The sequence below is a fragment of the Charadrius vociferus genome, unplaced genomic scaffold (assembly GCF_000708025.1).
Source record: "Charadrius vociferus isolate BGI_N301 unplaced genomic scaffold, ASM70802v2 scaffold958, whole genome shotgun sequence".
Taxonomy (NCBI): Eukaryota; Metazoa; Chordata; class Aves; order Charadriiformes; family Charadriidae; genus Charadrius; species Charadrius vociferus.
The window spans coordinates 410462-434206 of record NW_009649741.1 but is presented as its reverse complement, the minus strand read 5'-3'; the positions used below and the strand labels follow the sequence as shown (position 1 = coordinate 434206).

At 35.8% G+C, this 23745-nt stretch overlaps 2 protein-coding genes across 3 annotated transcripts in view; one reads left to right on the top strand and one right to left on the bottom strand.

Moving 5' to 3' along the window:
* Nucleotides 1–23745, top strand: part of COG5 (component of oligomeric golgi complex 5) — a 193353-nt gene that overhangs the window by 22310 nt on the left and 147298 nt on the right. The gene's annotated exons all lie outside the window — the stretch shown is intronic.
* On the bottom strand, nucleotides 11654–17739 carry GPR22 (G protein-coupled receptor 22). Of its 2 annotated transcripts, XM_009890853.1 has the most exons (3): nucleotides 17687–17729; nucleotides 17287–17539; nucleotides 11654–13248 (listed from the first exon to the last, which is right to left on the bottom strand). In XM_009890853.1, the coding sequence occupies exon 3, from the start codon at nucleotides 13221–13223 to the stop codon at nucleotides 11922–11924; it is 1302 nt and encodes a 433-aa protein (XP_009889155.1). In that variant the 5' UTR covers nucleotides 13224–13248; nucleotides 17287–17539; nucleotides 17687–17729; the 3' UTR covers nucleotides 11654–11921. The 2 variants fall into 2 exon arrangements, with proteins under 2 accessions (XP_009889155.1, XP_009889154.1); XM_009890852.1 differs by having other exon boundaries at nucleotides 17287–17739.

Here is a 23745-nt window from a genome sequence, read left to right as displayed (position 1 = left end):
GAGGGTTCTTTTTATTTTTTTAGTTACTTTGAAACAGTTATGATTGTGTAACTAGTACAGATCTTAGGTCATCTTTGAGTTTTGAGAAAAAGTATTCTATTACTGGGTAGTCATACTTGTTTAATAAAACTACATAATTAGAAGTAGAAACAAAAGCTATGGATTTCTGTTTCCAGGTCACATACCAAAATTATCAATACCCAAAGTTATCTGTACGCTCTGTCTGTCTTTGAATCTAGTGATTTTTTGTGCACTAACTTTAAAAGTGTGTATTAGTTAAAAAAATAAAATTGCGCACACCAAAGATGAGACAAGAGTTTAAAAGAATTGCTTTTGGCTGAGAGAGAAGGAAGGAGAGACAGAGGTTATCTGTGAATGTCTGAAAGATAATATTTTTCCATCTTGTAAATTATCAAGACATTGTAGAGAGTAAGAATAGCGGGCAAGAGTTCAAAAAGAATTTGTAGCATCTTTGATATATTATATAAACAAAGGAAAAGGTATGTACTCACAGGTATCCCTATGTTCAGGAAGGGAAAGGCAAGTTGGATTACACAATTTAAAATAATAAGTGAACACAGGGATATTGGCAAAGCAGAGAGATGTCATCTCTAAATTGAGTGGTGGTGTATTCTCACTGTATTTCAATGGGTGTATAAAAGTTAACTAGGTAAGAGCTAGGACTCAGAGTAGCTATTATAAACAAACAAGTCAATGACACTAAGAACTACTATGGAAAAATTCGGTTCTGTAGGGTTTGACACCATTTACAGCTAGAATGATGCATCTGAAAGAGCATGGATCTAGTTGTCTGTTCTGCTCTGTGTGGAGGTTCTACAAGGAAATGGCAATTTTACCTTTCAGGCAGGTCTGCATATGCACTGTCTGAAGCTCTGGTAGGAATTTGCATTTATAACTTTGTTCTCCTCTTCCTTTTCTGAGCATTTACATACTGGAAATTCAATAGTAAGTTGCAGGCAAATTCTCCCAGAACCAGAGTAACGACCTCTAAGGTGATCAGACTCAGTGGTTTTAGTTCAATAGATAATCACTTCCTCTTGGGAAGGTGTAGAAAAATGTCACACATATTTTTTCTAGGGGAGTTGACTGAGGGTAGCTGGAAGGATGTGTGCTTCCTTTTGTTTATCTATGGCCAATGGTGAAATCAGTTGTTTAGTCGTCAAGGAAATAACACTGAGAAGCAGTTCATAATATTGATCTTTTTCTTTCTGCTGGGACTGAAGCATTTATTAGTACATAACCTGGTGATTGTACTGAAGAAGAACATGGTGAGTTCAGAAGTAACACTTCAGTATTGTGGAACTGTCTGAGAAAACAGATTTATTTTTTTTTGTTTTTCAACAATCAGATTCAGAAATAGTCAGGGTGAGAGAGAATAGAAATGGATGAAATGGACAGGTAACTTGTGATCACCTCTCACGCCCCACTCAGAAGAGAGGGGAGAAAGTGGCTCAGATTCACAAATCCCCAGCAGCATGGACTAAGGTGAGACAACTCTCAAGGTCCATACAGAAACATTTATTAGATTCTCACAGTGATTAATGCATTTCTTAACTAGGTCCATGATAATTGGTTAGGTATATAACAAATTATGGCAAGCGGTACTTAACAACAGATACACAGTGAATTATGGCAAATGGTACGGTATGCCTTGTCTTACTTAACAACCTGAAAAGAGCAAAGAAAGAGAAACAAAGGGTGGAGAAAAAGAGACAGAGCAAGAGAGAGAGATAAAGAGATCACCGGTCCTGATTCCAGCGTTGGTCTGGCCAACGGGGGTCTCTGGCTCGTAGAAGTGCTCCTCTGTGTAAAATCTCCCTAGGGAAAAAAAGTCTCTCTAGGTGCACTTATTTTCCCCTTTTATGTTTGCGGTATCCGTACGACCTACCCCACTGTTACAGTGACAGCTTTGTCTCAGGTTTCTCCCCCCCCGCCCAAGTGACGCGTGGCATGACTTGGAGCGGAGATGAATGCTATAGTCGTGTATGTTTAGCATGATCTCCGTAATCTTCATTAGCATATGCAGGGGTGTCAACTTTAATATGCATTTCGCAGATAATGAGGCCTTCCGAAGAAACAAGAAACTACACAGATTCTTGTTACCTTGTCCTTGCCGAGGAAAAGCAGCGCTGTCCTGTTTCCCTCCTCCAGATGCAGGCGAGTTTCTTTCCCGCCTGAGTAGCAGGTGTCAGCCTTACCAGTCCTCTGAGCATAGGGCCTGCATTATTCACCCTGTGGCTATAGCTACTTTTCAAGGTACTTGTGAGTGTTTGAGGCATTCCTCAGTGAGGCTTAGAGGGCCTCCTCCTCCCTTTGGTCTCTCACCATTTGTTTCAGGGAATTTACAAGCCTTCTCTTACATTACCAAGGAAGAAATGAGCATTGGATTAGAATGCTCACCATTCTAAACAAATGCTCGCTTGAAGATCAAACAATGGTGGTAGCAAGTCATGTTTGGAAAATTCCATTGGGAGTAACAGAATGAGAAGTTACAGTAGAAGTAGCTGTAAATGCATATAGATCAGAGAGCCAGCTAACAAAATCCGAAAGACATTACTTTCACAACCCACTGAATTAAACCAGACAAATGGAAGCATTGCGGTCTAAGGTCTAAGCATGTTTCTGAGATGTGTGGAAGAATGGGCTTGGGAGCCTATACTATTTGCCTTCTATGGCCAGTGGTTAAAAATCACCAATTTCCAACACAGGAGTTACCAACAAGGAGAAATATTATCCTGGATTCTCTTTTAACAAATAAACTTACTGGATTTGGAAGTCACTTGTTGCCAGAATGGTAAGTTGTGATGCATAGGGCAAACTGAGAATAGACCCAGTGTTTAATGTTTCATTTTTGAGAGAGTTAATTTTCCAATCCAGAGGATCTTCTATTTAGTGGTTTGGACAAATGTATTAGACAAACTTGAAAGTTGAGAGCTTACTGAGAAGACTATATTAGATTGTGAAATATTGGCTTTTTGGCAATCAAGAAAGAGGGTAGTCCTGGCTAAAGGCCTGTTTTAATGTAGCAACAAAGCAAAGACAACAACTATAATTGGAAAACAATGTATAAACACAACTGAATGCACCGCAAGTGTAGAGTATAGATATGATAAATTCAAAATATTGCAGAAAAAGCCATGGCTGGCAGGAACTAGAAAGACACCTGTCATGGAATAGTCTTAATAATATACAGGTTTCCAGATTGTTCACAAAGATTTAGAATAAGAGGATTTTTCAGTAAATTTTTGGAGGCAGGGTAATTTGTTCTTTCATAAAGTAAGGATACCTTGTAATTCAGCAATAACTAAGGAGGATGTTATACAAATGTACTAACTTCCCAGAGCCATTCATCTTTAACTCCTTACTGAATGAGGAAGGGGACAGTCTAACTTGTGTTGTTCCCACATTCAGAAGGAGAAACAGGGCATTTCTGTTGAAATCAAAGTCAGTTAGACAAAAAGCTGCTGTAGAAAAATAGCAGAGAAGTTGAATTCACTTGAAAGAAGAATTCAGGGCTGTAAAGCTGAATTAATGATAGCCAATTACATTTTTAAGGAAAATATGTGTTGTCAAACAAATTTGTGTGTTTTGATTACTTAGTTGATTAAAGAAATTGTGTAGATGCATTATAGATTTATTTTATGTGCATAATCTACAATTTAGATGAGTTAAATCTCCCTTAAGGTATTGTTCCTCTAAGTCAGTATTTAAATAAGCCATGTTCTCCTCACCTCACCGTTGCTTTACATTCTTGGTAGATAATTTTATTACTAGGTGAGCTGGAAGAGAGGAACAGAGGTAAGTAAGGTAGTGGTAGTTTTCTATGGTTGTACACCTCAGATTAAGTTAGACTACTGTAGGAGAAGTAACTGTGAATGGTCAGAGCACCTTGAATGTTCAACGCGTACACATAAAGTGCTTTATAAAAAAAAAAAAGCAGCAGCATGATCTCTGTTTTTAAAAATATGAAAGTATCGTACTAAACTTCTGTAAAGCATTAGAATTGGACTGCATGCGTGCTGGGATTGCTTTACCAGTGTTGTTTCTGTTGTAGCGTTCACACAGCTATGTCAGGCAAATCTGTACTTCTGCAGTTGGTATATGGAGTTGTGTGTACAGATAAAAACATAGTTTTGTGGATACCTGTGAATAAATGCAATTATACGTGTCACAGTAGGAGATTAAATGGTCTTTTTTTCTTGAAGATTAAGACTGTAGAGGTGTATTCATGGGGAGAAAATAAAGGGTAGCAGAAGGGCTCTTTGATTAGCAGAAAAAGAAATGACAAGAGCTAAGGACTGGAAAATGAGGCCTGGCAAATTCAGATGTATGAAATAATTGAAAAATGAGATTGCATACACAATTTTGTTGTAGTTCCTCAAGTACATACCGGTGGTTCAAATCTTAAACATAAGTAGTTTTATCCTGTTCACTTCTAATTAAAGTGTGACCCAGTTCAGGTTAAAAAAATCCAACCAAATAGCTATGAAAAGAAGACTGAAGTCTAATCTTTGTTCAGGTCCTGAATGGGAGCCATTATTCCTGTAACTGTCATTTCTGCCTCGCCTTAAAGATCAGTGAAGGTGTTGCTGCATGTAATACAAAGTAATGAGTAGTGTAGAGTAAGATTTAATTCTTGCACATAGGAAATATCTTTAAAAAAGGCTGTTTTCACAGGAGTAGTTTTTCCTCTTTGTCTCTGGAGTCATGTACATAATTTGCAAATATTAATTTCATCAAGAATTTTATGGACTCTTCTCAGTTATGTTTTGAAAAGTAGTCCAGTCTTTTTATTTGTTTACCATTCAGGTTCAACTTTCCATTGCTCACAGGCACCAAATCTGATTACTGGCTTTGTTACCTTAAAGGTAGACCCTCTTCAGCTGAAGAACCTGAAAGTCTCGTATCCCTTTTCATGTCATTTCAGGGAAAGATGTAAAGACCTAACCTCATTAAAAGAAGGAACAGCCTATTATTTTGAGAACATACTGTTTCTGTGGCAGATGGTCTACAATTCCAAAGATTTTGCTCCCCAATTTTTAGCTGACCTAACTTGCAAACTAAAAATGTAGTAGAAACTCGATTTTTGACTGAAACAAAATTGGGGCATAACAAAGTCTCAGTGACTGAATCCAAAGTTTCCCACTTTTATTCCGCTTTATTTAAATGGCTTCTGGAATCTGCACTGTAAGCTGTTCAACTAAGGCAAGACTTGTCAGAAGCTTCTGAATACATTAGTCTTTTAAAAGGTGTCTTTAACTTGTCTTCACATGCACTTTTTTATGCTTTATCCATGTTTGATACTATTGCAGATAAGCTGTGTAGCTCCATTTTATACATAAGTATAAACCTCATATGGTCAAAATTATTAAACTTAAATGTTTGTTGCCACTTAAACATAGAAAATTAAGTGATTCACTCAATTTGGAAGTTTCTTATGATTTGATGTTTGCTTTGTAATTGTGTTCAGAAGAAGAATTTATATTTTAAGTAACACTTGTTTTTATTATGTGCAGATATACTAGAAACTCTGTTGTATCTGAAAAAAATCTCTCATGAAATACCTTCTAACTGACTGCAGTAGCAACAACTACATATGCTAAATCTTCTTATTTTAGCTATATTGTAATCCATATACGTGCAGGTGTGTGGTATTTTGGCAAAAAAAAAAAAAAAAAATCAGTTTTCCATGAGAGTTCTTTTTGGGTTAGGTATTTAGTCTATGAAAGCCGCTATTGTTGTTACTGAAACACATAACTTGGTTAAAACCTTCTCTTTGCCCACAGATTCTTTTCACGTCTTTTGTTTTGTTCGTTCTCATTCGTTGATAGGTCTCACTTACTATCTACTATAGGTGTTAGCAGGAATAATAGATCTTCCTCATTGTTAAGGTGTTTTACAACAGCAGTACTCACATTCACCTGTTGTTTTGAGATGATACATACATTGCAAATAGTATTCCTTTCCCATTTTCTTTTTCCTTATCAGTGTTTTCAACACACTGGTAAATGCAACCTAGTGCACAAAGCATCACTGATATTTGTAGTAATTTACTAATGTGGGAAGCTGTCCTTTTTTCCTACTTCTCCCTTCTTCCTTGTCTATTTGTGACAGAGACTTATGAAAAGTATCTTGAAATGAGATTGGGAAGAAAACCATGGTACAGAGTAGCAATAGGTTGCCATCAGTTATTGCGCTTTTTTACCCCCTACTAATTGAGTTTAAATTGCTTTTAAATTTGATTTAAATTGAGTTTAATTTGAAGTAAAATCTCACAACAGATTGTGAGAGATCTGAGTCCAGTTGAAAGTAAAACTGTGCTAATGCTGCTCTGTTAATAACAGTCTGACATAGCCAGAGTGACAGATTTTCCAGCAATAATGTTGTTTGAGCAGTGACATTGATTTGTTTATCAGATATGGTATCAAGTTAACCTGTTGCAAGATAGGATGGGGAGTTAGAGATCATAGCAGGGTAACAGAAACCAAAAGTACATTTCCAAAAACCCAGCTTGGAAAGGAAACAAGGGTGTGCTGTTTGCCAACAGCTTTGTGCCATCAGCCTCCCCGCCTGCTTGCCTGGCTGTGGAGTGTCAGGAATCAGAATGAGGATATAGAAATGCATATATTCAAAGGATATAATTAATTCAAACTATATTAAAAAAAAAAAGTTTTAATAATTTCAGGTTATATACCTGCCGCAGAACTTTCACTGTAAATCTTGTGTTTTTTCATTTTGACTGAATTTCTTTTCATTGTGTGAGAATTTCTTTGTAAAATAGGAAAACAGCTGATACAGAAATCTATAAAATAAATATACAAGATGTTTCTTCCATTCTGGCTCAATTTATAATAATCACTTAAGTGTAATCTTAGCAAATAATATAAAGATGTCTAATGGTATTTCTCCTTCAATTTAATACTCTGCAAAAATAATTAAATTGAGATAAAGAAGCAGTAATTGAAGACATACTGTGGTAGTGAAACACACTCAAAGCATCAAGACAAACTGAAGTTACCTGACTAATACCAATTTAAGGGAAAATTCAATAGCATTTTTTAAAATTTATCACTGAGAACAGATATCTAATAACACTTTCTTTTCAGGTCTGTTCTTGGAATGCATGTACTCTGTGCATACTTTATACTTGGTAATATGTATAGGTTATCTCTAGGAAAAGAGATGGTAGAATAATGCACGCTCTTGGTTTGTCTGTTATTCTGCATCTAATTTGTTAAAAGCCTTTTCTGGAGTTGCTGTTCATGTCATTTTCCCCTCTTCTCCCAGCAATTTTGGCAAAACCACATATCAGACTTGATGACTCAAAGATAAGTTCTTCTTGTATTTTTGTTTATTATAATCTAAAAAATAAGGTTAGCGTTCTTTCCATAATAGGTGCATGCTGTCCTCCACCTTTCTGTGGTCCTGATGGCCATAGCTGCCTTACAGCAATTCATTCCACCTTCTGCTCTTTTCCTCTTGACCTATGATCTCCACCTACTTCACGTCCTTTTTCTTTAATGCTCATTGGGTATGAGTCAATTTTGATTTTCCTGTTAGTCAGTTATTATGTCTTTTTTCTTTTTTCCAGACCCCCCCCGTAGCAAAACAAACCCCAAACCCTGTGTTTAATTTTGCTTTTTGAACTGCACGAGTGTTCTATGAAGTAGAAAAAGGAGGAGGTAATTAGAGAGTCAGATTCTTCTCTCCTGTTGGTGTAAGACAAATAAATTCAGTGATATTACAGCAGAATGTGTGAAGTGGGAGTGGAATTTGGCTGTTATAAAGCTGGAAGGTTTTAAGCTGGAAGCTGATTGTCCTTAGTGATATGTTGGAGGTATTTTGTTTGAACAATGAGGGTGGGGAAGGGTAAGTCAGTGTATTCTATATTTTTTTTTTAATGCTACATTGAAACTTTGCTAAAGAGCGCTGTGTTCTCTCCTTTTAAAACAGTTTCATGGCGATTGGTATCTAAACACTTTTTTTCAGAAGAAACAAACATATGTCTAAAATATTCAGCTATCAAAGAATTCTGATGACTAGCACATACATTGACGTTGAAAAAGAACTGTTATGTGCATTACAATATGATATATGTAACAGATAACAGGGCCTAAAAATTCTTCCTTGTGTCCATATAGCTTGTTGAATGTATTATTTTGTTTAAAAAGGAAAAAAAAAAAAAAAAGAGGTGGTAGTGGGGAAGAGAAGGCATGTAAGTATATGCATGGTGGGGCATAGTGCCTGTCTCTACAGTTCAGAGATACTCCCACCAAAATTCCCTCCATTATAAATATAAAATAGATGCTTATGTTGAACTTGACTTTTGGTGCATATGGATGTATAATAATTTATAATATGTACATGTGTGTATTTATGTAACAATGAAGGAAGAGAGGTGTGTTGATCTAATATATATATGGATTTTTAATCTAATATATTTAGAAATCACTGAAGTGATTCCTGTTCCCCGGGCACTAATGAAGTAAACAGAACTTCTGACGATGTAGCAGTGCCTTGTAATCTGTAAAAATCGTTGCCAACTTGAAACTAGATATTTGTGGTGTATTTACATTTCGTTTTCACTGGTTTGTGATGTGCTAGTATGTTAAGGTGTGCTTTTTGAATATTCTAGTAGATACTGGCACTATACTCAGCTTTTTTGTATTTTTAGTGTGGGCTAGCCTCATTTTACAATGTAAAATTGAATGGAAATGCATTTGAAGTTAAAAGGCAACATAGTCAGATACCAGCTAATACTTTAGAGGGACAGAGATGGTGGTGGTTGCTTGTGTTTCTGAGGCGTATTTGCTGGAATTAATATTTTTAGTCTTGTACAATTCTGCTTGCTCTAGGCTGAGCGGTGTGAAATGTAATTGAACTAATGACTCACTGTGGTGAGATCATTTTAAAGAATGTAGTGGGCTTCTTATTGGGCAATACTATGGCATATATTTGCCCTTTTTTCTCCAGTGATGCTGCCTATTTTTGTGTTCTGTTTTAGTCTGTCTGTCAAGCACCCACAGCACACCTTCATATCCCTCCTAAAATCCTCTTCTGTATCTGTAGGATATACAATGTTCCCTCACTAGTTACTCTTTATTTTGTCTTGTGTTAAGTCTGCCGTCTTTGTGGTACAGATCACGTATGATTCTGTTTTATAATGACTCCTGCGTGTACGTAGGACTGTGCATATTCTTACTTGTTTTACTCCCTGCCTATGCAGAATTTTATTCTGCAGACCTCAAAGTGTACTCCAACATAGGTCCTTTTTTTTCTTTATTTAATGAAAGATGAAGAATAGTAAATGTAAAAATGAACTTGCTTATATTCTTGAAGCCAATCAATGACTGCAATCGGCATAGCCTTTAAAACCTGACTTAATCTCTCTGACTAATTTCTAGGCTGCATTTTCTCTTTGTTATGAAGTACTGCTTCATTGAATCTGACTTTCTAATGAATGAGCTTTTAACACTAAATGTGTAGTTCCTGAGGATTTATTTAATTTTAAAATGTAAAGTCATGTTGTCAAGAAACCTTTCAAGTCTGAAAGCTTTTCTTAAATGCTTATTTCAGATAAGGACATGATGTAAGCTTATTCATGTGTTGTGATCATTATGGTTTATTTTTTTCTTTTTAAATAAATGAATAGTATTTTAAATTGATTTAAGAATGCTTTATTGAAAGATAAGTAATCAGTTAAATCATATTATGCCATTAACCCTAGAGGTCCCACTTTCTCCTCTTTCCAGTGTTCAGAATACAGAGGATAGTGAGGCACAGAAAGGAAAAAGTATTACTAAACCAAAAAATAATAGTTCCTGGTTAGGTTTTTTGGGCACATTTCTTTTCAGAAGAGCTTATTCCTGAAAGAATGTTTTTGAAGTGATAAATTTGGAGCATATGGGATTAAAAAAAAAAAAAAGCTTCTTACATAAACCCATTATGTCTACTTCCCCCCTGCAACCTCTCAAATAAGATGAAGGATTTCAGTTCTTGTAGGAAACTAGGGATAGCTTGGATGAAATCAACACTGTGAGTGAGTACAGTTGAATGTAGGTGTCGTTGGGCTTGCTTTTAGAAAAAAGCCAGTAAAACTATGTTTGAATATATGTTTCACATTAATTTTAGGTAATGAATTATTATCAAGTAGATAATAAAACTTCTAGGTGGAATTTGGATTATTGTAAGTAGCTGGTCTTTGTGGAATATAGAGCTGTAGTATTGTCTTTTTGAATCTTATGTTCTGGTAAGCTAAGACATGAGCCTAAGTAAACTAAGGTACGTTACAAGTACTGCTTTTTTTTTTAACCACATAAACAGTTTTGGCAATATACTTATTTAATAATTTCATGATGTAATGGAAAATAGTGTTTTGTTCCCTTAATACTGCACTTTTTTTTTTATATGAAACTTCAGAAAGGTGCTTCAGAAATCTTTATTTTTAATGTAATACTTTAGTCAAACTAGCTCTCATGTTCAAGGATATGCTGTGTTGGTTTTTGTGGATTTTTTTTGGAGAAGCCAATACTTATTGAGAATTAGCCTTTTAATTATACTGGTAGCTGGTGACACACTGAGCAGTTTATATAACAAGACAAGTGAAATCATGCTAATTGATTTCTGCAGTTTTTTGTTTTGTTTCCCCCTTCCCTCTCTGCTGGTAACTAAGCCAATGAATATAGCCACTGTTCATTGCAATTATGATTTTTTAAAGTGTGGGATAGAGCAAACCACTCAACAAACTTTTGTTTGGATGAATATCTTGATTCTTGCTTACAGTGCTACAGTGACCATGACTTCTTAAGGCTTCTTGATTCTTCATTGCAGGTATAAGATGAAATAGGAAAAGAGGATGTAGAATGATGGTATACTGTGGCCATCCAGGAAGTACTGAAATAGGGTAGCTAGCAGCATTGGTGATGGGTTTGTGACAAAGCAGTTGCATGGCTAGAACTGAACATCATCGAAGGAGAACAGAAGTCAAAATAATACAAAAGTTATTGAGGGCAAGAAAATTATCTTCTACTTCAGCTGTGGCATGTGACAGCTAAACCCCTTTGGTGTGAAAATTAAGCCTTTGAACAGGAAAGCCTTTGTTGGTTGGTTGTCTTTTAGGATCAAGCCAAATAACTTCCTTGTCTGTGTTTTTTGCCTTCATTTAGCCTGTCTTTTCCCCTTACCCCTTTCACCCTTCCTGTGTAATTATTCGAAGATCTGTATTTTCTATGTTGAAACTGTGGATCTGGGATCGTATGCGAAAGACGTTTTTCGTTTCTGAAAAGTACTGTCAATTTTTGGACCAACATAAATTTGTTTTTTCCCTGCTCAAAATTAACGGATTCTGAACCATTAATTGAAGAACATCACGTAAATGGCTTTGTCTACACATGCATGGTAATTGCATGCTAGAGAAATTTGAAATAAGTAGCTATTTAAGTATGAGGTCAAAATGTATCCAAGTTGTAGCTGTATAACATTCAGAATATCTCTGATCAATACTGTTTATGAATTACATTTAAAAATACCATATCATGCAAAATGTGCTTTAGAAAAGTATTCCCGAGTGGAATTTTTGTTTAAAAATTCTTTTATATTTACAGAGAAACAGCCATACAAATATTTTTAAAAGTTTGCACTTCTTTAAGGCTATTTATTTTCTAAAAAAGAGGACTTGAATATTTTTGACAAATATACATATGGTGTTACACTAACAAACGGCCATGCAACATATATCTTACATAATGAAGAAATTGAAGATACAAGACCTAGTCTATTTAACATATATATTGAAAATTTACAGTCTCGCCAATAGTTTAAAAAAGTTTTTCTTATTTGGCAGTATTTTTCTGCAATTTGTTCAAATATTCCACTTGATGTGTTTTGGTGAATACTGAAATCTAGTCTGTGACAACCTGAGGTACTAAACATTTCTGCCTTACTTCGTTGTCTTCAAAGGTAATCTTTTTGTTCCTTTTAGGCTCTATCCATGAGTTGTGTATTACAGCGTTATTTGGCATGGGATCTGCTTCCACTATTGAAACAACTCGCTTTTTCATCTTACTTTTCAGAACTTTCTGAAACTTTTGCCTTGTGAATGCGTAAAGTAGAGGGTGAAATATAGTTGTTCCATATGCCATTACTAGAAAACATAATCGCAACTTTACCAAAAGGTCACTTGGGCCCAAACATAAGATGGTGGTGTTTAAAACAGAGATGGGTGTCCAGCAGAGAAGGAATGTTGAGATAATCAAGAGGGACATTCTGAAGACTCTCTTTTGCCGTTCTCGTCGCTCCCGGTGCCGTTTTACAGCTCGGCGTAGAGCAATTATGACAGACACAGAAGTCCTTACGCCAAAGACAACATTTCTTCCTGCACTGCTGTGGGACACGTCAGTAGTCTCGTGCTGAGTGGTCAAAGAAATAGTTTTTTTCTTTCTAGCTTTCTTCTTTTGTCCTGTTGTAAATCTTGTACCAATCCGAATATTTAGAGCCTGGAGTATTTTGGTGTATGTAATTAACATTACTATAACAGTGAAGAAAAAGATTGGAATCTGAACGAGAAGGTGGTAGTACATTCCTAGCTCGGTGTGGTACTCGTTTGTACTCACGCACAGAAGTGTCTTATTTTCCCAAGTACTTGCACTTCGAAGACTGAAAAAGTTGACTTCAATGAAAGGAATCAGGAAGGAAAAAAGTGAAATGATCCATATTGATGTCATTAATATCACAGCCCTTCCCATGGTCAGAATTCGATTGGCAGGTTTTACGGAGATGTCATATCGGTCCAGAGTGATAGCAAAGACGTTGATTGCAGTTGAAACGCTTGCAAAAGAGACACAAGCCTCGTGGAAGCAGCAGATGAGAGCAGTGTTACTCTCCAGTGAAAGCAGAAGGATAACTATAGTTAGAGGAATACATCCCACACAAATTATTACATCAAGTACATGAAGGTTCATTGTAATTATGTTACTGACAGAATTGATTAAGTTGGATTTCATACAGTAAAGTACCAGCACAGTGAGGTTGCTGCCAAGTCCCAAAACAATTTCTAACATCAAAAATCCAGTGAGAGAAACTTGAAAGCTTAATGGATATGACAGTGGTTGGTACATGTTGGTGTCGATGTCATCAATGGCATCTCGAACTGTAATGTTAGATTCAGACTGCATGTTGACTTCCAGACTGGGGGAGAAACACATTCTTTTGTTGCAGTTGGTTTTTCTCCTGAAAGGTGAAATAAAATAAGGAACTATTTGATTTCTTTTTTTAACACTTACTGTAGATAAATGCTGGGGAAGGAGGAGGGAGGAAAAGCACCTATTCTTACCGAACTCTTGATTTACTGTGTGTTTAGAGCTTTAGTTGGCATGGACTCAAAAGCCTGAGGATCTAGAATAAGGTCTCTCCTTTTTAAAGGAAAGCAGGTTTTGTTTAAAAAAAATAAATGTGAAAAGCTTCCACTCAGGGAGACAAGGCTTTATTTATAGTGATGTGGTTTTACAAAGGGCCCATTTGTTGAATAAACTATACTTGTGCATTGCCTTTGTATTGCGTTGAGGGTCATTTTAGAAGAATGTTGTTAAGTATTAACAAATTAGTACTCAAGATAATTTTAAGAAGGCTGTTGTGGAAAAAGAAAGTGATAGGAACATGGAGCACTGTTGCTTATGTATCATAAAAGGAACATTTAAATTATTTATGGTAATTTAGCAGCCTCTTTCTTATGAAGAGTTTGCAGTAGTGTTGTGGGCTGAAACTTGAAGTTCTGTAACTCAGCAGATTTTTACAGAGGTTGAAGACTTCTGTTCACTTTTATCTTTTGTGCTTTATGAAACTTAACCACTACAACAATTTTATATAAGTGTATATAATTTCAAATGCAAAACATTTGTGGGTTTGGGAGAACGGAATTTATTATAAAAATACTACATTTCCTTTTTCTGATTTGAATATTCAATTTCTTCAAGAAATCAGTGCCTACATGGAATGGAAGAGTATTTAATTTTATTCCAGAATAGATTTAAGGGAATAATTTTAGAAAATAGTACTCAAAAATAAAATTGTCTCTTTCAGGTTGTTTTCTGTTGTTGTTTGTTTTTTGTTTTTTAATACAAACTGCAATTAAATCCAACAGATTTATATACACAGCATGTTTGTCTTAGGAATAAGCGAGGTTCAAAAAAGTAGTATTTATTACATCTAGGAGATTTTCTATTTTGTGGCTCATGTGCTTTGTTTTACACATGCCGATAGGTTGTAAATGTAGCATCTGCATGTAATGCAGATGTTCGTATTATTTATATTGTCAGTCAGCTCTTGATTTTGTAATGAAACAAATAAATAAAAGAGAGGTTATTCAATTTCATATTATGATGCTTGAGTTTTTGGGGTTTTTTAGGTAGCTTTAAATTTAAGAGGGGATGTACTTGGCATGAAAATAAATTTAAATGCAGACCTTTGTTCCATTCTGAATATATTAAAAATGGGTAGCACTAAGGTGAACAAAAATGAGCTCTTTTTTAATGAAAGTATGAATTAAGCACACTTGGGACATAATATGCAAATGGATTTCATCTGCAGTTCTGAAAAGCCTCAATTGCACAGTACTATTAATTGCAAATTGTATGATGAAAATTCTTGGTATGCTTCAACAGTTATTTCACACGTGCCTCTTAAATACAAAAGATGTAAATTAGAACATATTAGTCTCAGGTGTGAAATGAAACAAGAAATATTTCAAAAGCTTTGTTTAATTTCTAATTTAGGCAACCTCTGTTAGGTTTATATTAACCCTCAGGAATATGATTTGCTCTGTGTACACTGTCCTGGCTGTGAATGGGTTTCAAGAAACCATTCCAAATGCATTACATGATAAATGGAGTTCTTTCATATTAGCAAAATTCAGGAGGAAATCAAAAGCAGATCTGCTAAAGTAAATGACAATCTTAACTCTAACCTTAAGCCAAGTGAAAATTTGTGGGGAAAAAAAAAAGCCAACCAAATTCAGATGTGCTAATTCTTATGAATAGATCAAACATCACCTCCTTGTTGCTTTGATTAGATTTCAGTTAAATAAAAGCAGAAATGTCAAGGCAGGGAGCTAATTTACCCAACGCATTGCCTTTCTGGCCAGTGCCTGTTGCCCTGGGAAGGCTGAGCAGAGGAGGGGAGCGTGCAGCTGCTGACCTACCTGTTCTCTCTGCCTCAAGGGCCTTTCGGATCACTGCGGCAGCTTGTCATAAAGGGATACATGGTGCCACTGACAGACATTTGACATGCACTGTAACCTGGAAACCAAGTGGTAGCTGGGCTCTTATTTCATTCCTTGCAGGTTTTTTTTTTTTTCCTTTTTTTTGTTCCAGCACTTCAGTAGCAAAAAATTCTGATTAAACATGGGGACTTCTTAATTGCCTGAGATACTTCTACAGACCAGTGCATAGTCTGCATGTCTGTTCTGAGTTTCAAGCCAGCAATAACAAATAAACCTTCTTTTAAGTGATGTTAATTTCGTTCCCCTGTTGCATTTTGTAGCAGCCTGTTTTTATTTTCCAGGTTTAAAAAAAAAATAAAATATTCTTATCTCTGTGTTCAGAGTATATGTAGACATCCTTTAGTTTATGGTTGCGTATTTCTTTCTGTAATATTCCTGCTCATTACTTTTCAGTGATGGCTTAGTCAAAGAAGTTGCTATACATCTTAAAATCCAGTTCATGTGCTTTGAGAGTAACCATGAGTTACCTAATTTGGTTTATTTTCATTTAAGGAGAATACATAACAGACCATAAAATTGAGAGGAAAAATATCCATTAGTCATTATGACAAATAAGTTATTTAATGAGCAGTATAGAAAAAGCTTGGTTAAACCCTTATTCAGCTTGCTGGTGAAGTATGCATAGTCTCCTTTTGGGAATTCATGTTTCATTGTTTCTTCATGCATCAGTAGTTTCCACAACTCTGGTTTTAAATTATAAATCCCTCTTTAAGAAATGCTCACCATTTTAAGAATCAATCATTGCACTCTTCTTTTAATGAAAATCTGAGCAGATGTGTTAGTCTTCCGTGTATATTGTTGAAGTGTCGTGCACGTAAATGGTAATACAAGTATGTTCCATGTTTTGTTTCTAAATCCTTTATGTCTTAAGAATACATTTTAGTGATGCATCCTGCTGCTTGTAGGTCATACAGCTAGAAAGATACCCGGTCAACTGCATTCTTCATATTGTCAGTTGTAAAACTGAATTAGTTGCTGCATGCCCTTGTGAAGGGGAGGAAAAAAAAGGTTAAATGTAGGGCTTATAATTTCAAAATAAAGTAATGCAAGAATATATTTTCTAATATCATTTATTTTATGAATAAAAGATCTCTAAAATTCGATCTTATAGATTACATAGAAAATCAGTTAGTGTGCTCAGTATTTGCTAGTAAAATCATGTCATTTTTCTGTCAACTTACATCAATTTAGTTTTTTGGACAAGTTTCCTATTCTCCAAATAACGCAGGTTACAAAAAAACCTGACTGGAAGCAGTAACTGTTGGATGTAGAATGTCTGTGATTAGAGCTAGAAAATGTAGTTTTATAGCTCTTGTGAGCAGGTAGTTTATATGTACAACTCTTCTAATGAGAAATTGAGCAGAGTCAATGAGCTTTATAGGAAATACGCTTTTGTTTAATTTGCACACTGTTATAATTTCCTTTCTGCAAATAAATGTTTAGCAAATCTTTGTTTTTAATAAACAGCTTGAATGTACAGGGTAATGAAAGAAATAAGTTAAAAAAAACAACAAAAAAGGGGGATTTCTCGAGCAATCAGAGATCAGTCATATTAGCCAACGTTCATAAAGCAGTAAGTATACACCAATTACAGACTATCTAATCCTTCAAAGAGTAACTGAATAAATCTGTAACGTATTTAACTGCCAATATTTGGAAATACTGCTGAGGGAGGAAAAAAAAATTCCTGGTTGCATTCTGTGTTTTATTTCCCCAGTACTGTAGTAGATTAAACTGTACTGTCTTTATGTTGTATGAACAAAACAGGTTCTTAATATTCTACAAGACTTTAATACAAAATAACATTTTTCTACCATTGTGTTTTAATGGGGAGGGGGAAATAGCATTGGAATATTTCCTGGTCTCATATATAACAAGATACTAGCGCTTAATGTAAGTTGAATCTGATATCTTCCCTTTTTTCTCCAAATTTTTTTTTTTGTTGTTAAATGTTGCTTATTCTGCATACCATAATAAGGAACAGATCTTACCTCCACTAAAGATTTGATAAATTCTCGATGCAGGTGAAGCAGTTCCAGGTTGGAGGGATTCATTGTGTTCACTTGTTAGCAGAGTAGAAGGGAGAGAGGGTAATAAGCATATCTTCCAAAAATGACCTTAATGAAAATTTGTGCCTGTACTGTGCCATTGTTTCAGCATACTGCTAATGTATACAACTGCTTTAGTTCTGGTTTACAGGCTGCTGCAGTCTCCCACTCTTCCTACTGTAGAATCAATAAGCATCTGAAAATGCATAATGAAAGTAATTTAACATACTGAAGGCTTCTTGTCTCCAGAGACACCACTGAGATTCAAGCTTTCTAAAAAAGAAAAGCAGTGCTTCTGAGAGGAAAGCTTGCGATGGGCAGCTTTTGCAGAATGACAGCCTACCTTGTCGCTTCTCCTCACTGCAGAGAGATGCAGTGCATTCACTAATTTTGATTGGTCAGTGATGTTGGGCTTAAATTGTGCTTCATATATGGGATTGATGCCCCCCCTCCCCCTGATTTATATAAGGATTCTTTTATAAAAGGACTAAATTTACAAATGATTTATGAATTCTGGAATATATTAAGCGTATGCCAGTTTTATTTTTACCTTTTCACTCTTTACTTTGTGTACACTGGAAACCACATGACATTGAAAAAAAAAAAGGGATTAAACGTTTATTACTTAAAAAGCTTCCAACAATCTATATTTGAATTTGCCTACTTTCCATTTGTGATTTTTTTTTTTTTTTTTTTTTGGTCTTAAGAACATCTCTGAAGTAAAACTGCCTCTTTGAGCCACGGCGAATTTCACCTGATACGTTTAGATGCAAGTGAACATTTAGGTCTTGTCTTGAATAAATTATATTCAGGACAAGTTGGTACCCACACGTATGTTGGGAAAATTTCTATTAGGATTCACAGAGATTATTCAGATCCTTAAAATGGGTTGATAATTCAGTTTAATTCATGAATCAGAAAAGAATTATTTTTATGATCCATCACCATGTACAATGTATGTATAGTAGTGTAGGTTGTTAATTTTGTTGAAATGTTAACTTCTAAAAAAAAATCTTTTATATTCCATGTGAATTTTACTAGAGTCTCCACAGGTTTTTGTAAGGATGTCCTGCATGATGTTCTTGACCTTCACTTTGCAGGGGGCAGGGAGTGTCTTGATTTTCACTTTTTTGTTTTGTAACTTATTTCTGAATCTGTGCTATCAGTATAATCAATGCTCACAACCATGTAATGAGGAGTAAGAGAAGTGTAGCACAATATCTGTTTTAATTAGTACTAAAGCAAAAAAAACCGTTGGAAATAAATACGGTATGCAACCCAAAAGAACGTTTTTTAAAAATTGGTTTGCTGAAGCAATTGGTTTGCTGAGTTCGAAATGTTCTGCTGTTAGTTTTTCAGCTCAAATAAGCGTGGGGTTTGGGACGTTTTCTGGTTGGTTTTGTTATTTTTTTTCTTGATTTTAAACATTTTTTTTTTTAAATTTGATGAAGTACTAAGTGTTAAAGCATAGTTCTTACATAAAAAGCTGTATTAAGATGGCAGTTTTGGTCAAATTTTGATGGGGTCCTCTGTTTTTAACTTATCAATGTAATTATAAAATGCAGTTGTGTAACTCGGATGTCTGCATTTCTTCTCTTTACTTTTTCTCTCAGCCATCCATCCAATATATTATTTATTTTTAGGTAACAGTATGCTTTATTTATTTTTTAAAATGGCTACATATCTGTCGAGTGTGCTTCCTATTCCATACTCTTTTACATTCAGGAAATACCTAAAATAAAGATTGCAGAAACTGAACAGAGATCAGTAGGTACCAGCTGGCTATGCTGAGTAGCAACTGATTGAGCTCTTTGAGCTGTCTCTGTATCGTCTGCCTCCCAAGAGCTCGAAACCAATGATACCAGCATAGCTCTTAAGGGTGACGTGATAAAGAGGATTCCTGAAATGAAAGCATAAATACTAATATATTAAAGAGATTTACTTGCTTCACTTTCAGTATGACTTAGGATAAGTAGAGAAGCCTGTCTAAATTTAAACAGATGAATCTCCATCTCCCTTTCTAATTCTTCAGTGTGTGCCTGAACAAAGATGGACGTATTGGATGAGCTCTACTGTTAGAAAGAAAAAGAAATATACGTGGAGGAAAACTGTAATAGGATTTTGGATATAGCGTGAATATGTGGTTCAAATGGAGGCAAAGGGGTCACGAAAGACTTCTATTACAGGAGGCGATAATGGCAAAAGCTTTATCTGCAAAAAGTGTTTGAGAGGAATGATAAGGAGTTGAGTTGTGAACATATCAAGCTTAAGTTTTCTGGAGAGAAAATCAGGAGAAGAAGCAGTACCATATGGAGGCAATCAGGAGTAGGTGGATGGATAGACATGCTTACAAGCCATTGCTGTGCAGATGCTAGTTAAGATGGTGTGAACAGATGACATCATCCTCAAAGGGTAGATAGGGAAGAGTGGGCAAAAAGAGCCATTTGCAGACACCCAACATAGACAGAAAAATGTGCCATTCTTATACCTGCTTCTGTATCAGTACAGAATGGAAGAGAAATAATTTGACTGGTACTTGGGGTTTTAGGGGAGTGAGAAGTGGGGTGGAAGACAGGGTAGAAATAGTAGGGAACAGCAGGAGGCTTAAACCAGGTGATTGGTGATGAAGGGTCTTAGGACTGCGAATTGCAACGCAAGGGGAGAGGGAGACGCAGAATATGACAGAGAATAGGGCTGTAAAGGGTTCAGGCTTTTCAGTCTGATGTAGGGACAAAATAAATGCTAGGCAGAAGTTGAAGCAGAGTGGAGCAGAAGTGGTGCATGTAAAGAGAGGCTGGGTGCACAGGGGTAGATAACTGCTATTGCCATAGCATACACCCCTTTAATGCTTTTAAATTGAATTTAGGACTCGTAGCTGTCTGTTAGAGTATGTTTTTCTGTTTTGCTGAGAGCAGGAAGTCTGAAAATTTGGAAGTTGCAGCATATTTCTTGGTCTTCTTCCATCTTTTATCTACTGTCTTAGTTTCTACAGACAGGAAGTAATGTCCTAGCATCCACCGTTACTGCATTCCGAAATGGTGGTAGGTCATTTGTAGATCTGGAGGTCTAAACTCTGCTGCCAAGATCACCCTGAATGTAGCTTCTTGCACTGCAATTTTTTAAAGAAGCTTACTTTGTTAAAAAGCCTCCTTAGGCTTGCAAGGTCTAGCAGGGCCAAATGAAGTACTCAATTCTGATGTTTTCTATGAGTCTTCTTGATTTTGGAGCTTTAGCGTTCTTTTAATGTGCTTTAGGGTTTAACTTCACCTATCACAGACTGTCTTAACATCCAGGTGTCATGGAATAGACACATTCATGAGGAACGTAGAAAGTTCGGAAACTGTGTCTGCTTGCTTCCCTTGTTCTCTGCATTATTCTTTTTTCATTTTCTACGATTATCTCCCCTGAATGCTTGAGCAGCGTGTTCTGTTTCTTTCTTTGGACTGCACATCTTGTTTCCTGGTTTGAATCTTGCTGCTCATTTAGTGGCTGTTAAGAGTTTTCCTGCTTCTGGGTCTAAAAATGTCATCTGTTCTCATGTTTGCAAGAGACTTGAGCTCCTAACTCATACAGATTTTTCAGTGACACATAATGTCTTTATAGCTTAAGTCACTTTTGAAAAGGAATATTAGGTGATTTTGGACATCTTGCCCTGGTGTTGTTCTTCAGCATTAATACATGGTGCACCTGCACAATTCCGGCTGGATAGATCCTCCTGTACATTGCACTTGCCTACAGTGGGCAGTGTGATACCCGATTCTGGCGTAGCTATTCTGGATGGTTTATTGTTTGTATCTGTTCTTGCAGTTTATGATCCGTATCTAAAGTGTGTTTCTTACCTTGTTCCATCTTAGTTTCCTCAATTGTTTCCTCAAAAGTCCGCTGTATAGAACTTTGTTGGAATGTTGTTGAAAATCCAGTAACTTTTATAGTATCAAAGAAAAATAAACATAATAGCAGTTTGGGTTTGGGAGTTGTACTGATGTGCCCTTGTTATGCTGGATTTGTCAGGGTGTTCTGTTTTACCTGATACTGAAATTATGGCTTGCTGGCCTGGTTCACGCTACAGCGTGCTTTTATGTTGAGAAGGTGTAAATCTGACTCCTGTCCAGTACACAAGTTCCAGTTGTAAAGGGTTTTATTATTGTTTAAGAATGATGTGCTGAACAGATGACAAAAACTCTCCTAGAATTTGTACATAAGTACCCTTCTGACTCTGATGGTAATGCAGTCTTTTCTTTTGACACAAGTACTTTATTCTCATTTCTTTAATCTATTGAGAACAGTTCTAAGACTGTTATTCCTTTTCTGTAGTAAAGACTGACATCCACAAAAGTAATTTTCCATTCAGTTTCCTGTCCTTAATGTTTATTTTCTTTTCTCCCTTGTTGTTGATTGCCATACAGCTTTCTTTGTTTTGTTATTTTTATACCGACTTATTTAGGTTGGGGTTTTTTTTGCATTTCTAACTTCCATTTTTTCCTTGCCAGAAAACATTCCTACACATGGGACATTGTTCACCTCGGTTTCTCCATTTTTAGAATTACTTCCATAGATTTAAAAAAATTTGGATTTTCCAGCTTATCATTTCATTGTACTTCCTCTTGTATTTGCAAAGATGTACACCTTTGGAAGCAACACAAAGACAAGTATTTTTAAATAGATGTAAAATATATACAAAACATATAACATATTATAACATTATGTATATTGTATATTAATATAGTTATGTATAATGAATATATATTCATTTTCAAGATGCAGAGTTAATGTTAGCATGGCAGCTTGAGTACTGAAAAATTACCCAATTATGCTACGAAATAAGAATGTCTTAGAAGATTCATTTGGTTTTGTATAATTGTTAGGCATAGGTTATTTGTTCAGTAGTATTCCATGTTAGTTCAACTGTTGACCTTTTCAGCACTGGAAGTTCCTGTACTCATGAGGAAATGTGTGAGTTACAGACTGCCCTTTAGCAATTAATACTGAAACTGTATCTTGTCTTAGTTTTGTACCATGAGGTGATACCAAAGAGGAATTACAGAACCAGTGCTGGTTATCACTCATATATAGAGAAGGCATCCTTTTTGTATCATAACAGTAAATTTGGTTTAGTGATACAGGTAAATCGTGATCCTGGTGCATTATTGCACAATTACTTAAGCATTTCAGTAAAACAAAAAAGGAATATCAGTTATCCTTAGGAGGGAAGTATGGCTGGTAAATGTAATAGTAATTTAAATAATACCAGTGTGACTTCAGCTTTTCTCCATGGAAGTGGTTTGTCCTCTAGTAGAAACATTCACAGTGAACGGTGCTGTATCTTGCAGTAGTTATTGACAAAATTTTAAATAGTCACTGTATATTTCAAGGTATATTTTCCATTTTTCTTTAAAAATTGCAATATTGCCATGAATTTAGTTTTTCCTTCATTAAGATTGTACTTTGAGTATTCTGAGAATTTGAGCGATTTCTGCTTTTATAAGACATTCTTAGTTCTAAGTTAGCAATTGCTACTGAATTTTAGTGAGGGTTTTCATTATTATGGGAAGACTTGTGGAGTTCTGACATTGTATCTTTTATATTGCTTGAAACTTACAAAGACAAAAGCCACCTGCTTGCATTGTTTGAGCTTGTGAAAATGTGTCTGAAAGGAGGTCGATTCTGTAAGTTGGAAAGTAGTTTAGCACGATAGCTGAAGAGTGCTGGAGCTGGAGTGCTGACACTGTGTGGCTGTAGAATGAGGAAATACTGCCTCATGGTTTAAAGTCTCAGGTGGTTGCTTACCTTGCTTTCGTAAAAATATTTTGTATGTTGGAAGATGTTTTCAGTGTTATTCCCTGCTGCCGGGGTTGCTGCGTTGCCTAGCATCCCCAAGTCCTAGCTTACGACGGCGTTGTGCTAGCTGTATGGCAGAACAGCATCAATATAAACATTTCAGTAAGCTCTCTGCCTGGCTTATTACAGTGAATTGGATGCAGAGGTAGCTGAACTTAACATGCAGGGTTTAAACTCCAGGATCTGGTTCAGGATTCTCCATCAGATATCCTTGATGCCGTGGAAGCCGTGCCTGGCAACATATGTGGAGTGGGCAGCAGCAGGAGCAGCACTGGCTACCCCATTACAGTGCCCTGACGCAGGAGTTTTGTTACACACCTTCCTGCTGTAATATCCTTTAAGTGGAATTATTAATTTAAAACAAAACAGGAAGATTTTCTCTGGAGTTGTTTATTCGACAGAGATCTTGGATAGACTTTCTTACTAGTCACTTTTAAAAACAGGAAGGCAGTACGATTTTCTCTTAATTAAGACAAAGTGTTCACATGGTGTGCCTAGTAGCAAGCGTTCTTCTAGCTGAAATTAAGAGACAAAAGTCTTATGATCTTAATTGCTCTGTGAGTA

Coding starts and splice junctions, on each gene's coding strand:
- GPR22 (XM_009890852.1), bottom strand. CDS start 13,223: ATGTGTTTCTCCCCCAGTCTGGAAGTCAACATGCAGTCTGAATCTAAC.